At 46.1% G+C, this 15,319-nt stretch overlaps 1 protein-coding gene across 1 annotated transcript; it reads right to left on the reverse strand.

Moving 5' to 3' along the window:
- Positions 1-2,844: 2,844 nt before the first annotated feature.
- MYL5 (myosin light chain 5) lies at positions 2,845-15,247 on the reverse strand. Its single transcript, XM_038770186.1, has 5 exons — positions 15,135-15,247; positions 8,829-8,936; positions 7,060-7,135; positions 4,707-4,755; positions 2,845-2,960 (listed from the first exon to the last, which is right to left on the reverse strand). The coding sequence occupies exons 1-4, from the start codon at positions 15,180-15,182 to the stop codon at positions 4,751-4,753; spliced, it is 237 nt and encodes a 78-aa protein (XP_038626114.1). The 5' UTR covers positions 15,183-15,247; the 3' UTR covers positions 2,845-2,960; positions 4,707-4,750.
- Between the last annotated feature and the right edge of the window lie 72 nt (positions 15,248-15,319).

A 15,319-nucleotide genomic window follows, 5' to 3' on the forward strand; every position in this document is an offset into this window, starting at 1 on the left:
CCACAGTGGAATGGGGAGGGGGGGGAGGATGATGGGGTGGAAATTATTATTATTGTTATTGAATTAAGCACTCACTATGTCAACCACTGTTCTTAGTACTGAGGTAGATACAAGATAATCAGGTTGGACACAGTCTCTGTCCCACATGGGGCATGTAGGAGGGAGAACAAACATTGAATCCCATCAGAGAAGCAGCATGGCTCAGTGGAAAGAGCATGGGCTTTGGAGTCAGAGGTCATGGGTTCAAATTCCAGCTCTGCCAATTGTCAGCTGTGTGACTTTGGGCAAGTAACTTACCTGCTCTGTGCCTCAGTTACCTCATCTGTAAAATGGGGATTAGGACTGTGAGCCCCCTGTGGGACAATCTGCTCACCTTGTAACCTCCCCAGCGCTTGGCACATAGTAAGTGCTTAATAAATGCCATTATTATTACTTTGCAGATGAAGAAATTGAGGCAGAGAAGTTAAATGACTTGCCCAAGGTCACACAGCAAACAACTGGCAGAGCCAGAATTAGAACTCAGATTCCCTGACTTCCAGGCCCATGTTCTTTCCACTAGGCCATGCTGCTCCTCATGGATACAAGAGAAGAGGTGTGAAGTGCCAGGTGCTGTTTCAGGGGAATAGAAGTTTGGGGCAGGGGGAAGGGTGTGATAGGAGGGAAGACCAGGGATCTGGGGAAAGGATGGGAGAGAGGGAGAGGATATTGAGGGAGAGGGGGAATCATCCAATACCAGGTCCTCCCTTCCTCCGACAGTTCAGCTGCCAACTGTCGCAACTTCCCCAAAATTATCAAATTTGCAAGCACTAGTTTTCAGTGTCCTCCATTTCACTGACAGAGGGAGAGGCAGCTTATTTCAGAAGGGACCTTGCGACTCAGTAGACTGAATCCTCGGGGGCTGGCAGGGAAGCTACAAGATGGTGGGTTCAAGCAGCTGCTGGAGACCATGCATAATAAACAACAGACATGGATCAACCACAGGAATTCGGTAGCAAAAATGGTTAGCTTCCAGAGCACCAAACAGCTGGTACAAGCCTGGCTACCATAGGTGAAGGTAGGTGGTGCAAGGACAGCAAAAATAGTCTCTAAGAATTCTGTAGAGTCTAAGGATCGGAAGCCAGTGGCACCAAGCCATCCTAAATGCAGCCCTGGACAAGTCCCTCAGTTGCCCACCCACAGTCTCGGATAGCGCTAGGAGCGATTCCTACAATTAGCCGTATCATGCTTCCACCGGCCACCATGGAAGTAGCCAAGACTGGGAATCAAGATCTGGATGGTGCAAATGGCAAGCACAGGACCACGGGAAAACTTCCTGATCTGTTGTGCATAGTTCGGGAATGGGAATAAATTAGGGATTTGAAGAAAGGCACACTTTGTCCAGCTACACCAGAGGTGGGCAGTGGTGAAGAGGGTGGAGTCAAGGGCATGGGTTTTTGCATCTAGGGATGGGAGGGATGGAGAGGTGAGGGTCCACATTACGGAGGTCATGGAGGGCTGAGGACCGAAATCAGGGAGCTCTGTGGACTGTAAACTCGTGAGCAGGGAACATGTCAACAGACCCCATTGGACTGCACTCTCCCAAGTGCTTAGTACAGTGCTCTGCCCACGGTGAGCGCTCAATACAGTTGATGATGACGAGATGGCAGGTTAGCAGGTTGTGACAAGAAAATGGTAAATCAGAGGAGGTGAGGCTAGAGATGATTCAACCCAGTGCCGAGCAGTTGAGATGGGATGGAGCAAGAGTCAGCAGAGGAGAGGATGGGGGAGACTTGGTGGGAGAGGAGCAGAGGGTCAGTAGGATTATCGACATGAAGATTGAAGTCCCCAAGATTAGATTGGGAGAAAAGTATAGAAATCTGCAAGGAATGCAGAGGGGGGAACAGGAGAGCAGCAGGTAAGAGTGAATAGTAGCTGTCGCGAGTGGTAGGGTTGGACGATGAGGGAATGAAAGAACTCCAGTACCCTGGGAGTCTCAGGTGGAGGGCGCTCTCTTAGTAGCTTGTGCTGCTCTTCTTGGGGCCTCGCATGACCTCTGCTGACCCCCCAGAAGGGAGGGATGACAGTGGCTGCAGGGAAGTCAGGGTGGGGTGACCAGGGTTTCCAAGAACTGGCCAAAACCCTTACAGTAGGTGCTTCCAGGAGGCCCAAGGAATGTACAGGAGCCAGTCAACCTAGAGATCCTGGGCCATGACATGCTATCTCTCTCCAGCAGTTGCCCAAGGGCCCCTTATTCCTGGCGGAGTGATTTTGTGGAGTCTAGTGAGCCTTCCGGGGAATGATTTGCAAAGCACACCTCGTAAAATGGACTCTGTCTCTGTCCTCTATCAATCTTCGCTCTTGAGGTGCAATGTCTCTCCAAGAGAGATGGCTTTAGGGGACAGTATAGAATCTAGCTGCCGGTGAGGTTCTTGGGGAGCTTTCAGCACACTGCTTGAAGAGCCAAATGTCCTTCCGTTTGTGAGAAAAGACACTTACGGATTTTTGTTTCCAGCCAGTCAGCTACCACGCACAGAGCAAGAGGTAAGGGGCTGACGTCCAGAGAAAGGTCACACTGGGGTGAAGAGAGAGCATGAAAGGAGAGGGGGAAACGAAGGGACATCAACCTAAGTGGTCCCATAACTCCTGAAAATACTCGTGGGTGGTGAGGATCTTGGGATGTACATTTCACTTTTTAGACCGGTGCAACGCAAGTTGGTCAGGGGAGAGAACAGATAAACGTGGACCTATCTGTCTGTCCCAATCTGACAGATGAACCAAAGACTCCTGGTTCGTTTGAGAAATACAAGAAACTCCTTCAGTGGTTTTATTTCTTGCTGCTTTTATTTCCTGCCATTCAGCTCAAAGCCAAAGGATCCTGTTTATTCTTCCTTTTCCTCCCCATGTATAATAGTGTATCTTAAAGCCTTGTAATCCAAATTGCCGGCAACATCGATAGGTGCAAACTGGAACATCTGGTCTACCTGCATAGTATTTACGGAAAGGGCAAATAGCATCAATTCTCATCACCAATACAGGCCAATTTTCAACTTGAACTTCATTTGGGAAGCAAATCAATCAATTCGGGTCCCTTGTCCTCTTTTGGTCTATTATTTTGAAATGACTGAGAAAATGCCCTCCTAGCCTGGAACAAGTTATAAATCCGCTCTGTTAATGAAGAGCACAAGACACCTGTGATAGGAATGATGCCACTGTCTAAGCTCTCAGTTTTAGAGCATTTTTAAGACTGAAGGATCCACAAGAAGCAGCGGGGCTTAGTGGAAAGAGCATGGGCTTTGGAGTCAGAGGACATGAGTTCTAATCCCGGCTCTGCCACTAGTCTGCTGTGTGACCTTGGCCAACCCACTTAACTTCTCTGTGCCTCAGTTACCTTATCTATAAAATGGGGATTGACTGTGAGGCCCCACGTGGGACAACCTGATTACCTTGTATCTACCCTCCACTTAGAACAGTGCTTGGCACATAGTAAGCACTTAACAAATACCATAATTATTACTATTAAGTCTTTATGTGACAGGGAGGCTGCTTTATATAGGAAACCGTGTACTACAGTTTAGGGTGAAGTATGAAAATGCATATCTCCCAAATAAAACTTCAAAAGGAATGGGAGACCATTTCCTTTGGTCCAAAACGTAAAAAAAATGGTAGCAGAAGAAGTATTTGTTTAAATTACAGTCTGTTTCCCCATCTAGACTGTAAGCTTGTTGTGGGCAGGGAATGTGTCTACCATCTCTGTTGTACTATAGTCTCCCAAGAGCTTAGTACAGTGCTCTGCATACATTAAGTGCTCAATAAATACCATCAATAAGGATGATAATGCGTTCTTGTAACTGTTATTCAGACAGAGAATGATTTAATAGGAAAATGCCTTGAATGATTTCTAAACCAGTGATTTTTTTGAAAAGGTTTCATTCACAACATACTTTTGAGAAGGCTCAAATGGGGCCTCTACCGCATAAGCGCTCAATAAATACCACTGACTGTCTGAATGGTAGTCCAGGGCCACTCTCGGCTGTCGAGGTTGTAGCTGGCAGCCCCGGAGCTTGCCGTTTAAAAAGAGCCCGGCCCGCTCCTTAGGCTGCACAGCACTGGAGAGAGGCATCATGGCTTAGCAGAAAGTGCCCGGGCCTAGGAGTCAGAGGAGCTGGGTTCTAATTCCAGCTTGGCCAAATGCTTGCTAGACTGTAAGCTCGTTGTGGGCAGGGAACATGACTGTTTATTGTTGAATTGTACTCTCCCAAGCCCTTAGTACAGTGCTCTGCAGAAGGAAAGTGCTCAATAAATACAATGGAATGAGTGACCTCGGGCAAGTCTCTTCACTTCTCTGTGCCTCAGTTCTCCTGTTCTCCCTCCCACATAGACTGTGAGCCCCATGCGGGACAGGGACTATATCTAACCTCATTCACTTGTATCTACCCCAGTGCTCAGAACAGTGTTTGACACATAGTAAGTGCTCAATAAAGGCCATAAAAAACAAAGAATCCCTTGTTTCAGCAGTGTAACCACAGAGACGCTAAAGGGACGATATTGACAATGACTAGGCATATGGGCTGTGTCTTTGTGCTCAGGTAAACCATGGGAATGACCTCTGACCTCTGCACCTTTGCTTTCTTTACACCTCTGACACATTTATGTGTGGCTTCCCTATGAGCAATTTTTATCATCCAGGAGGCATAAGGGAACACAATGAGTAGAGAAAAATTGCAAACCTCTTCAGCCGTCATCTTGTCTGCTTGTGACATCAGCAAACGCTTTATACTAGTGAACCAATAAAACAAAAAAAGTGAAAATGAGTCCTTCTTTAAGATAAGCCTAACACCTGAAAAAATCCAAACTATGAGTAATATACCAAGCAAGCTGATCGCCGGTTTTAAAATATCATTTTTTTCCCATTTAGTAGTTTGAGAAGCAGTTTCAAAAACTGTCATTAACACAATATACACTCTTTTAGCAGGCAAAATGGTTCTCAAAAAGGCAACTGTGATTGGCAATTGCAAAATTAGATCACTAGAAGCATTCTGTCTTCACAAGAAGTTTCATGTTTAAATTTCCATCTTTTCATGATGACACTGTCTTCACTGTCAGGAAGTGATAAATAAGCATATACTATTCATATGGTTGCAGTATTAGTAATCTGTAAACCCAATCATTACCAAAGCAGCACTTGGCGTTGTCCTCTACTCATCTCTCTCATTCCACCCACATAGTAAATCTGTCACCCAACCCTGTCCTTTCTGCCTTCACAACATGGCTAAAATCTGCCCTTTCCTCTCCATCCAAACTGCTACTACACTGATCCAAGCACTTATCCTATCCTGCCATGACTACTGCATCAGCCTCCTCATTGACCTCCCGGCTTCCCGTCTCTTCCCCACTCCAGTCCATACTTCATTCTGCTGCCCGGATCATTTTTCTACAAAACCATTTGGTCCATGTCTCCCCCCTCCTCAGCAACCTCCAGTGGCCACCCATCCACCTCCGCATCAAGTGGCAATTCCTTACCATCAGCTTTAAAGCACTCAATCAGCTCGCTCCCTCCTACCTGATCTCATTGATCTCCTACTTCATCCCAGCCCGCACACTCTGCTCTTCTAGCACAGGCCTGCTCACTGTGCCCTGATCTCATCTGTCTCACCGCCGACCCCTTTCCCACATCTTTCCTCACCATTCTTTTCTCTGAACTCACCCTTGGAGGATGCTTCCCAAAGAAGTGCTATCCCTGTAGTCACTTTCACCTGCTCCAACTATGTATCCTATATAATAATAATAATAATGATGGCATTTGTTAAGCGCTTACTATGTGCAAAGCACTGTTCTAAGCGCTGGGGGATACAAGGTGATCAGGTTGTCCCACGTGGGGCTCACAGTCAATCCCCATTTTACAGATGAGGGAACTGAGGCACAGAGAAGTTAAGTGACTTGCCCAAAGTCACACAGCTGACAAGTGGAGGAGCCAGAATTTGAACCCATGACCTCTGACTCCAAAGCCCGTGCTCTTTCCACTGAGCCACACTATATCTATTACCTGACTTGAATGAGTAAGAGTGAGAGTGCCAATCAGGACAAGTCTGGTTTAGAACAAGGCGTGGAGTCAGGATTGGTGGAAGGGATGTAGGATGATGATGATAATAATAATAATAATAATAATAATGGTGTTTTTTAAGCACTTACTGAGTGCCAGGCACTGTACTAAGCTGTCTTTGCAAATATTCCTCTCTAGACTGTCAGCTCGTTTCAGGCAGGGAAAATGTCTGCTAATTCTGTTGTTCTGTATTCTCCCAAGCAACTAGTACAGCGCTCTGCAGATAGTAAGCGCTCAATAAATACCATTGATTAGTATGCCCCACCTCTTGCCTGCCTGGCCCTACTGAGTTGATTCTCAGCTGGGTTTGTTTGGTTATATTTGTTGTTTCACATGTGAAACCCAGCACTGCTAGAGCAGACTGTCCCATGAGATGAAGGGATCAGGCTAAACGTAACTAAGGCCAATTGTTCATCTTGGAATTCCTTTATGAGAAACCGCTCTTATACAAAGTTAGAAAAGCAGGCTTCTCTTGGATTTCTAAGCAGTGTGGCCTAGTGGAAAGAACACGGGCCTGAGAGTCAAAGGACCAGAGTTCTTCTCATCCTGGCTCTGCCACTTGTCTGCTGTGTGACCTAGGGCCAGTCACTTCACTTCTCTGTGCCTGTTACCTCATCTATAAAATGGAGATTAAGACTGAGTCCTACGTGGGACAGGGACTGCGTCCGACCCGATTATCTTGTATCTACCTTAGCGTTTAGTTCAGTGCCTTGCACGTAGTACTTCAATACTATAAAAAAATCAGTATCAAAGATCTTGTTGGAGACATTCATGTGTAGCAAGAAGCAGCATGGCGTGGTTGATAGAGCAGGGGCCTGGGAGTCAGAAGGTCATGGGTTCTAATCCTGGCTCTGCCACTTGTCTGCTGTATGACCTAGAGCAAGTCACTTCATTTCTCTGAGCCTCATTTACCTCATCTGCAAAGTGTTTCTTTTAATATTTTTCAAAGTCTGCTAGGGATTAATTTCAAAAATACATACCCAGAGAGGCATAAGTGTCTTTCAAGTCTTCCTTATCAATGATTCCATCTCTGTTCTGGTCCATTAATGTGAAAGCCTGGAAAACCAAAAACACCCTTAATTCGCTCACCCTGCTGCCGTGTTTACCAGACCAGTTATTTACAGTACTTGCCAAAGCTTTTCATCTAATTCTTGTTTCGCACTACCCGTTCTCATCTACTACAATAGACTGTGCTGAACAGGAAAGATAACTTGTCTCTCTCTGGATCAATGCCCGAGAGTGTGCCCACTGGTTTGCAGACTGGCATTCAGGTGAAGCTGGCTGGGCGAAAGTAAGATGGTACCACGGCAGTGCTAGGGCTTGGCTGTCTTCCCTAATGTATGCCCAGAGTGGGTGTAGGTCTGGGCCTAGTCCGGGTAGAGACAGGCAGCAAGCTAGCCTGTGCCCCTACTGTGCCCACTCTTTCTGCTGGCATAACCCAGCTTCTTAACCAACCCGGGGAACTTCACTGGGCCACAGGATTAACTGAAGCAGCGTATCCACTGCCACCGCCAACACCTTTTCAGGGCTTTGTGTCGCCCTCCCCTCTTCCCCATATGACAGACAGCCCACCAGCAGCGTGGCTTAATGGATAGAGCCCAGACCTGGGAGTCAAAAGGACCTGGGTTCTAGTCCTGGCTCTGCCACTTGTCTGCTGGGTGACCTTGGGCAAGTCACTTCACTTCTCTGTGCCTCAGTTCCCCCATCTGTAAAATGGGGATTAAGACTGTGAGCCCCATGCGGGACAGGGACTTCGTCCAATCCAATTATCCTGTATCTACCCCAGCACTTAGAACAGTGCTTGGCACATTGCACGTAACAAATATCATCATCATCACAGCACTTATGTACATAGCTGTGATTTATTTTAATGTGTGTCTCCCCCTCTAGACCGCGAACTCCTCGTGGGCCAGGAAGCTGTCTACCGACCCTGTAGTATTCTCCCAGACAGTACAGTGCTCTGCACACAATAAGCCCTCAATAAATACCATTGATTGATCGATCGATTATCGGGCTTGCCAAGTATTTATAGAAGCCACTGCCATGGCCCTGCCCCTATCCCCAGAGAAGCAGCGTGGCTCAGTGGAAAGAGCACGGGTTTGGGAGTCAGAGGTCATGGGTTCAAATTCCAGCTCCACCGCTTGTCAGCTGTGTGACTTTGGGCAAGTCACTTAACTTCTCTGGGCCTCAGTTACCTCATCTGTAAAATGGGGATTAAGACTATGAGCCCCACGTGGGACAACCTGATCCCACTGTATCCTCCCCAGTGCTTAGAACAGTGCTTTGCACATAGTAAGCACTTAACAAATGCCATCGTTATTATTATTATCCTAATTGGTATGCACTGGGACTCAGACAAAAAGGCCCTGGGGCTAATAGGAGCCCCAGAATTCCCTGCTCTAGGCCCCAGCACCTATGTCAGAGGAAGCGGAGGAACGGGGAGCAAAGGAGAGCAATAGACCTGAGTCTCTGACTCTCTCTGGGCTTCCGTGTGTGCCTCTCCTTCCCCACCAAGTCGTCCAAACATGAACAACCACTGGAGTGGCATACAGAATCCCTGGAAATATGCTCTTGACTTTCTCTGGGTCTCTGCTTTCCTCCTCCTCCACCCTTTCCCTTTTCACTTCTTCTCTGTACCTCCCCATTCCGCCCCCTCCCCGTCAGCCCTTTTATAAAGTCTGAGGTTTTTTGGCTTGCCATCAACAAACGTTATTTTTTTTGTCTTTGGACAAATGGAATATAGTCTTACTTCCTTGAATTCTTGAATCTGTGTCTGCTCAAAGTTGGAGAAAACACTGGATGAAGCTTTCTGGGCTCGCAAAATATCTCCTTCCTTCTTCTTGGTCTTTTTACTGGCCTAAAACAAGAAGAAAATGGTTCTCTATTTAGCCCCTCTTCATCCAAGGAGTTTTTACCAACTTGTACTTCCCAAGCGCTTAGTACAGTGCTCTGCACACAGTAAGCGCTCAATAAATATGATTGATTGATTTTAAGTGTCCGTATGATACCAAAATATCCTGATAAAATACTTCCTTACATTTTCCTGTGCTAAAAGAAGACTGGGTATTGTTCAAATTCCTATTACTTTTAATGTTAACAGTTAAGAAATCTTTTACGTTTGCTGAAGATAAGATCCACATGTCTAGCCTCTTTGTTAAATAGCTTTAAGACCATCATTTAGAGAACTAAATAGACTGTGGATGCAGAGGCCAGGATTTCTAATTCCAGATTGGCCTCTGACTTGCTACTTTACCCTTTTCTTTGAAATGACATTTGTAAAAAGTCCAGGTTGCTTAAGAGAATTGATGAGAATAATGAAAAAAAAAATACTGGGAAAGCAGTCTGGACATAATAATAATAACAGTAGTTGTTAAGCGCTTACTATGTGCCAGCATCTGTACTAAGTGCTTGGGGTGGATAGAAGCAAATCGAAAATGCAGCTGACTCAATAATCTGGCGTAATGGGAAAGAGGGAGAGTATGGATAACTGAAATCCACAGAAAATCCCAAACTACACTTCAGCCAACACAGAAGGTACAATTTTCTGTGCTGCCACACCTTTCGTCAGAACTGCTAGCAAGTAGTAAACGTGATTGGTTTGAGTTTCATTTCTTTTACCTTCCCGTCTCCACTATCTAGGGAGCTAGGAAATAGTGAAACAGACAGTTCAAAAGTGGCAGCGTGGTCTAGTGGGAAGAGTCCGAGAGTCAGAGGAGTTAGATTCTAATCCTGGCTCCACCACAGGATGGTGGATGACCTTAGGCAAGTCACTTCACTTCTCTATGCTTCAGTTTCCTCAACTGTAAAATGGGGATTAACAGTATGAGTCCCATGTGGGACATGGACTCTGTCCAAACTCATTAGCTTTAATCTACCCCAGTGCTTAGTACAGAGCCTCTAAGTGCTAAACAAATATCATTTAAAAAAAAAGGAAATCATCACTGCTCATATAACTAATGAAGATCTCTGCTAATGCAGGGGCACCTGCATGAGAAGCAGTGTGGCCTAATAGAAAGAGCACGGGCCTGGGAGCCAAAGGACCCGGTTTCTAATCCCAGCTCTGCCACTTGCCTGCTGTGTGAACTCGGACAAGTCACTTCATTTCTCTGGGCCTCAGTTTCCTCAGTTGCAAAATGGGGATGGGATACCTGTTCTCGCTCCTACTTAGACTGTGAGCCCCATGTGTATCCATCCTAAGTCTCTTGTATCTAGTGCTGAGAACAGCGCTTGACACCTAGTAAGCTCTTAACAAATACCACTGAAGAAAAAGAAAGAAAAGACCTGGAGGGGGACGGGGAGAGGGCGGTCCCCTCTCCAGTCATACTCACCATGTTCACTGTGGGTCTGGACTATTCGTCTGGACCTGGTGCTCTCACTTTCCTCAGACGTCTTGAAATCTCTCTCTCACTGGGGGAGGGCGCCATATGTCTTAAACTTTTCAGAGGTCTCTCAGGCTTCAGAGAAGCTCCAGCTCAAACCACTTACTCCATACATGGACCGATTTCAAGACATCCTCGAGGCTCTGGGGGCTGAACAACTGTTGCTTGTGTTTTAGACCTTGTAAAGTCTTTCGTAATCCAAATTATATATAGCCGTCCTGCGTTTTCTGAAGATGACTCTGCTGAGGGTAAGATCCTACCCATGCCCGGAAATCAATTCATCAATCAATGGTACTTATTGAGCACTTACTATGTGCATAGCACTGTACTAAGTGGTTGGGAGAGGACAATCCAACAGAAGAAAGACCGAAGCCAAGGCCAATGTGTGACCGTTGTTTGCACTTGACCTTAGATCCTACAGGGCCTGTCCTTATGATAATAAGGGTATTTGCTAAGCGCTTACTATGTGCCAGGCACTGTACTAAGCACTGGGGTGGACACAGGCAAACTGGGTTGAACACAGTCCCTGTCCCACTTGGGGCTCACAGTCTTGATCCCCCTTTTCCAGGTGAAGTCACTGAGGCACAGAGAAGTGAAGTGACTTTCCCAAGCTCACACAGCAGACAAGTGACAGACCTAGGATTAGAACCCAGGTCCTTTAACACCCAGGGACACACTCTATCCACTAGGCCATGCTGCTTCTCACAACTTCATCCCCCTCAGTCACCTAGGAGCCATCTTGTGCTAATCAGAATACTTTTAGAGGGCAACACATCAAATTGTAAATAGCAGGAGTTGAATTCAATTAAGAGACTCTCATAATACCTTGCACTTGCTTTAGTTTATTTTTTTCACGGAAGATCTTGACTAGGTTAGAGAGCACATTCACTTGGCTTCTACCAAGATTAAAAACAAACACCCACACACCTCTATTTAAAATGTGGCACTTCATTCAGCAGATCTCTGCCCAGATATCTCACCTTTTAAAAAAAGATTTGTCACCGAAAGCAGTAGAAAGAAAGGACAGTTTACCTCATTTTAAAATGCACAGAGAAACTGACAGTAGCTGGGTATACCCAAGTCTAGAAAGGAGATGATCTGTGACCTTTGGGAGAATGGTTTCTGTGGAGTGAAGGGGTCAGAAGCCAGATTAGAAGGGGAGGAGGAGGCCCATGCTCTTTCTACCAGGCCCCACTGTTTCCCAGTCAGCTAATTGCCATTCTAATGTGTTTGCTCTCTGGTTAGGCCACCTTAAGTGATTGGTTTCTGGTGATTGCTGCTTAAGGAAAATGCTAAAGAAAAATTGCTTTTTTTTTGCTGGGATGGGCAAACAATCCCTTTGAGACATTTTGCCCCAAAAGATGTGCCAGATTACTTAACCACTACATGAAAAAGGCTTTGGCCAGTTTTCCCCAATAGAGGATGGCTTCATTCAGAGATGATAGGCTACTCATGATCCACCCTATACAGTTTACCGAGAATTCACTGAATAAATTCTCTTCCCAGGAGAAATAACTTTAGAGCAATCTTCCATGTCACTAAATAATAATGATAATAGTAATATTAGTAACTGTGGTATTTAAGAGATTACTCTGTGCCATGCACTGTAGTAAGCACTGGGACACATGCAAGATAATCAGGTTGGACCTAGTCCCTGTCCCACATGGGGCTCTCAGTTTAAGTAAGAGGGAGAGCAAGTACTGAATCCCCATTTTACAGACGAGGAAAGTGAGGCACAGAGAAGTGAAATGACTTGCCCAGCAAGGCCACACAGTACGCAAGGGGTGGAGCTGGGATTAGAACCCAGGTCCTCAGACTCCCAATCTGTGCCCTTTTTCCCTAGGGCATGCTGCTTTTATCTGGAAACTATATGTCCTTTTTTACACACCCTGTCTTTATAGCAGTTGATCAATCAACTCCAGCCACTGGCTGCTTCCCTAATCACCGCGGCTGAGGGATTCCCGAATAGGGGCTCATGAGAACCCCAAATCCCTTGATTGAGTGAGGGGAAAGGACACGGCAGGAAATCCTGATTCCAACCCCGCACCCTGGAATGATGACTGGGATTTCAAATGCCATTCCTGGAACTGCATCAGAGAATTCAGGAGGAAGCACACGATCAATTCCTGCAGGATCCACAAGTGAGAAGACATCAAATAGTGTTCGATGGAAATAGAAACAGGCATATATGACTAGAGAAGTCATCGCTTAGGAGTCCAAGAGTAGCTGTGGATCAAGAAGGACTCAACTTATAAAACCCAACAGGAAATGTAGAACTGAAAAAGTCACATCTTCATTTGCTACAGCAAATGCTGGTAAACTAGTAATAGTAGTAGAGATAGTTGTATTTGGTATTCCCTTTGAACCATTACTGGATTTTAAATAACTCTCCCCCAGAAGTGGAAATGTGATCTAGATATGAGGGCAACTGATTCAAAAGAGGATTTAAAAATAATTTCTCTAATAGGTTCAAAAGGAATCGTACAAGAGCTAAAGATAGCCTCTTGTGACTTTAATTGAAACCCCGAGAGGATATCAAAATACAGCATGACTAGCAAGTGTTACCTATTCAGGCAGCTGGGAGAAAGGAATTAAACAGTAGTTTCTCAAGTTTGTTCAAACCTGGATAGGAACCAGGAGATTACTATTTCTCAGGCTCAGCATAATTTCTTCTTTAACAGACCACGGAACCTTCAAGAGTCTGAATTGAATGATACCTTAAGAGGAAGTAATCATAAGTATATGTAAAATCCCTCCATGTCACCATGACAACACTAGAATTATAGAGGAAGTGAGAATGGCATTCCTCCTCTAACCCTGAAGCTGTACACCTGGGCTGTTGCCTGAGACACCCTCCCCCTTGATTTCACAGGCCCGTTGAGATCCCAATGGGATGACCAAGTAACCTCATCAATAGGATACTGGACAGCAACAGCAAGAAGTGTAGTAGAGCATCATCAAATAATTGAAATGGTGTCTTTGTTCCTCTACACTTGGCTGTACCAGATCTGCTTATTTCTTGCCCTAGCAATTAATACATGTCTTAGCACATACTAAGCACTTAACAAGTACCACAATGATTCCAACCCTACTTTAATCTCCAGAATCTGAAAACACAGTCACCAGGGGAGGTGGCAGACCCGTCAGGGAGACAGCATGGCCTAGTGGAAAGACCAGAGAACCGGGAGTCAGGTGACCAAGTTCGGCAACTTGACTACTTTGTGAATTTGGGCAAATAACTTAACCTCTCTGAGCCTTAATTTCCTCCTCTGTGAAATGGGACAAGAATTTTGTCCTATCTGTTCATTTTATAGCTACCCCGACACTTATAAATACCATTGTTTTGTAACAGAATTTTTGCTGCCAAGCCATGATTCTTCAGCCAAGGATTGATGGCTTGATTGATTGATCGGTCGACTGCCATCCTGCACCCAACTCTTCCTGCTGCTCTCTCTGAAAGAGTTGCAAATATTCACTCAGGGGAGCAAGCTCACTTAGGAGCCCTGCGGGTGCAATACACAAACAGATCCTGTGTATGTTTCTAGGCTACAAATGAAATCCTCATCTCTTCCCTGTGATTCACTAATCTACCTCCTTCTGATTCTTCCCCTACTTTCCCACACTGCAGTACACTCAGACCTAGATTTCCTAGAACTAGCTAAGGGAGGGTGCAATGCCTGAGCCAAAGGCAAAACTCGGGGCCGGCCCATCCATTTTCAAGCGTCTTTAATTCCCCTGAATGAAAACGGTACTGAATCACCCAACGAGTCCCTTTTCTGACTCCCCGCTCCAGTGGGAGTCGAACCAGAGGAGGGAATGCAGGACTGTGTCGACGCGTAGGTCCCAGGAGTGCTTGCCCAGGGGGTACCGCAGGTAATCATTTTCAGCAAAAAAAACCAACAAAACCCAAAACAATTCAAGGTTCGTCCTAGTTTAGATCGGGGCTTGCAGCGTGGCTCAGTGGAAAGAGCCCAGGCTTGGGAGTCAGAGGTCATGGGTTCTAATCCCGGATCTGCCGCTTGTCAGCTGTGTGACTTTGGACTAGTCCATTCATTCATTCAATCGTATTTATTGAGCGCTTACTGTGTGCAGAGCACTGTACTAAGCCCTTGGGAAGTACAAGTTGGCAACACTTCATTTCTCTGGGCCTCAGTTCCCTCATCTGTAAAATGGGGATGAAGACTGTGAGCCCCACGTGGGACAACCTGATCACCTTGGATCGTCCCCAGCGCTTATAACAGTGCTTTGCACATAGTAAGCGCTTAACAAATGCCATCATTATTATTATTGTCCCGAGGTAGCCGCCTGAGCAGATGCGAGTAGTGCCCGCTGGAGGATAAGCAAGTTCCTCTGGGGGGTTCGGGTTAATCAATCAATCGTATTTATTGAGCGCTTACTGTGTGCAGAGCACTGTACTAAGCGCTTGGGAAGTACAAGTTGGCAACATATAGAGACAGTCCCTACCCAACAGTGGGCTCACAGTCTAAAAGGGGGGAGGGGGGTTAAGACTGTGAGCCCCACGTGGGACAACTTGATCACATTGTATCCCCCCAGCGCTTAGAACAGTGCTTTGCACTTAGTAAGCGCTTAACAAATGCCATCATTATTATATTATTATTATCATCCAGCTCCCCTAAAAAGGGCCCGGGGGGAAGACACTGAGCTTTCCGCCATACCGTCCGGACCGGGACTTGGGGAAACCGCAACCCCCCGAAGAGCCGCATGGTACGAACGGCAGCAACCGCATCCCAACCGTCTCCCCGAACCGTCTCAACGGCTCCAACCGCCTCAACCGTTTCAACTGCTCCAACGGCCTCAACCGCCTTTGGCCCCGCCCCCTACCGCCCTTGGCTCCGCCCAC

This window comes from Tachyglossus aculeatus, chromosome X3, assembly GCF_015852505.1.
Source record: "Tachyglossus aculeatus isolate mTacAcu1 chromosome X3, mTacAcu1.pri, whole genome shotgun sequence".
In the NCBI taxonomy this organism is placed as follows: Eukaryota; Metazoa; Chordata; class Mammalia; order Monotremata; family Tachyglossidae; genus Tachyglossus; species Tachyglossus aculeatus.

What these genes read in the sequence shown, in the direction of transcription:
- MYL5 (XM_038770186.1), bottom strand. Translation starts at nt 15,182, where the DNA reads ATGCGGCTCTTCGGGGGGTTGCGGTTTCCCCAAGTCCCGGTCCGGACG. An exon ending in CCCAAGTCCCGGTCCGGACG is followed by an intron (nt 8,937 to 15,134) that starts GTATGGCGGAAA and finishes TTCTTGTTTTAG; the next exon opens with GCCAGTAAAAAGACCAAGAA. An exon ending in AGATTCAAGAATTCAAGGAA is followed by an intron (nt 7,136 to 8,828) that starts GTAAGACTATAT and finishes TTGGTTTTCCAG; the next exon opens with GCTTTCACATTAATGGACCA.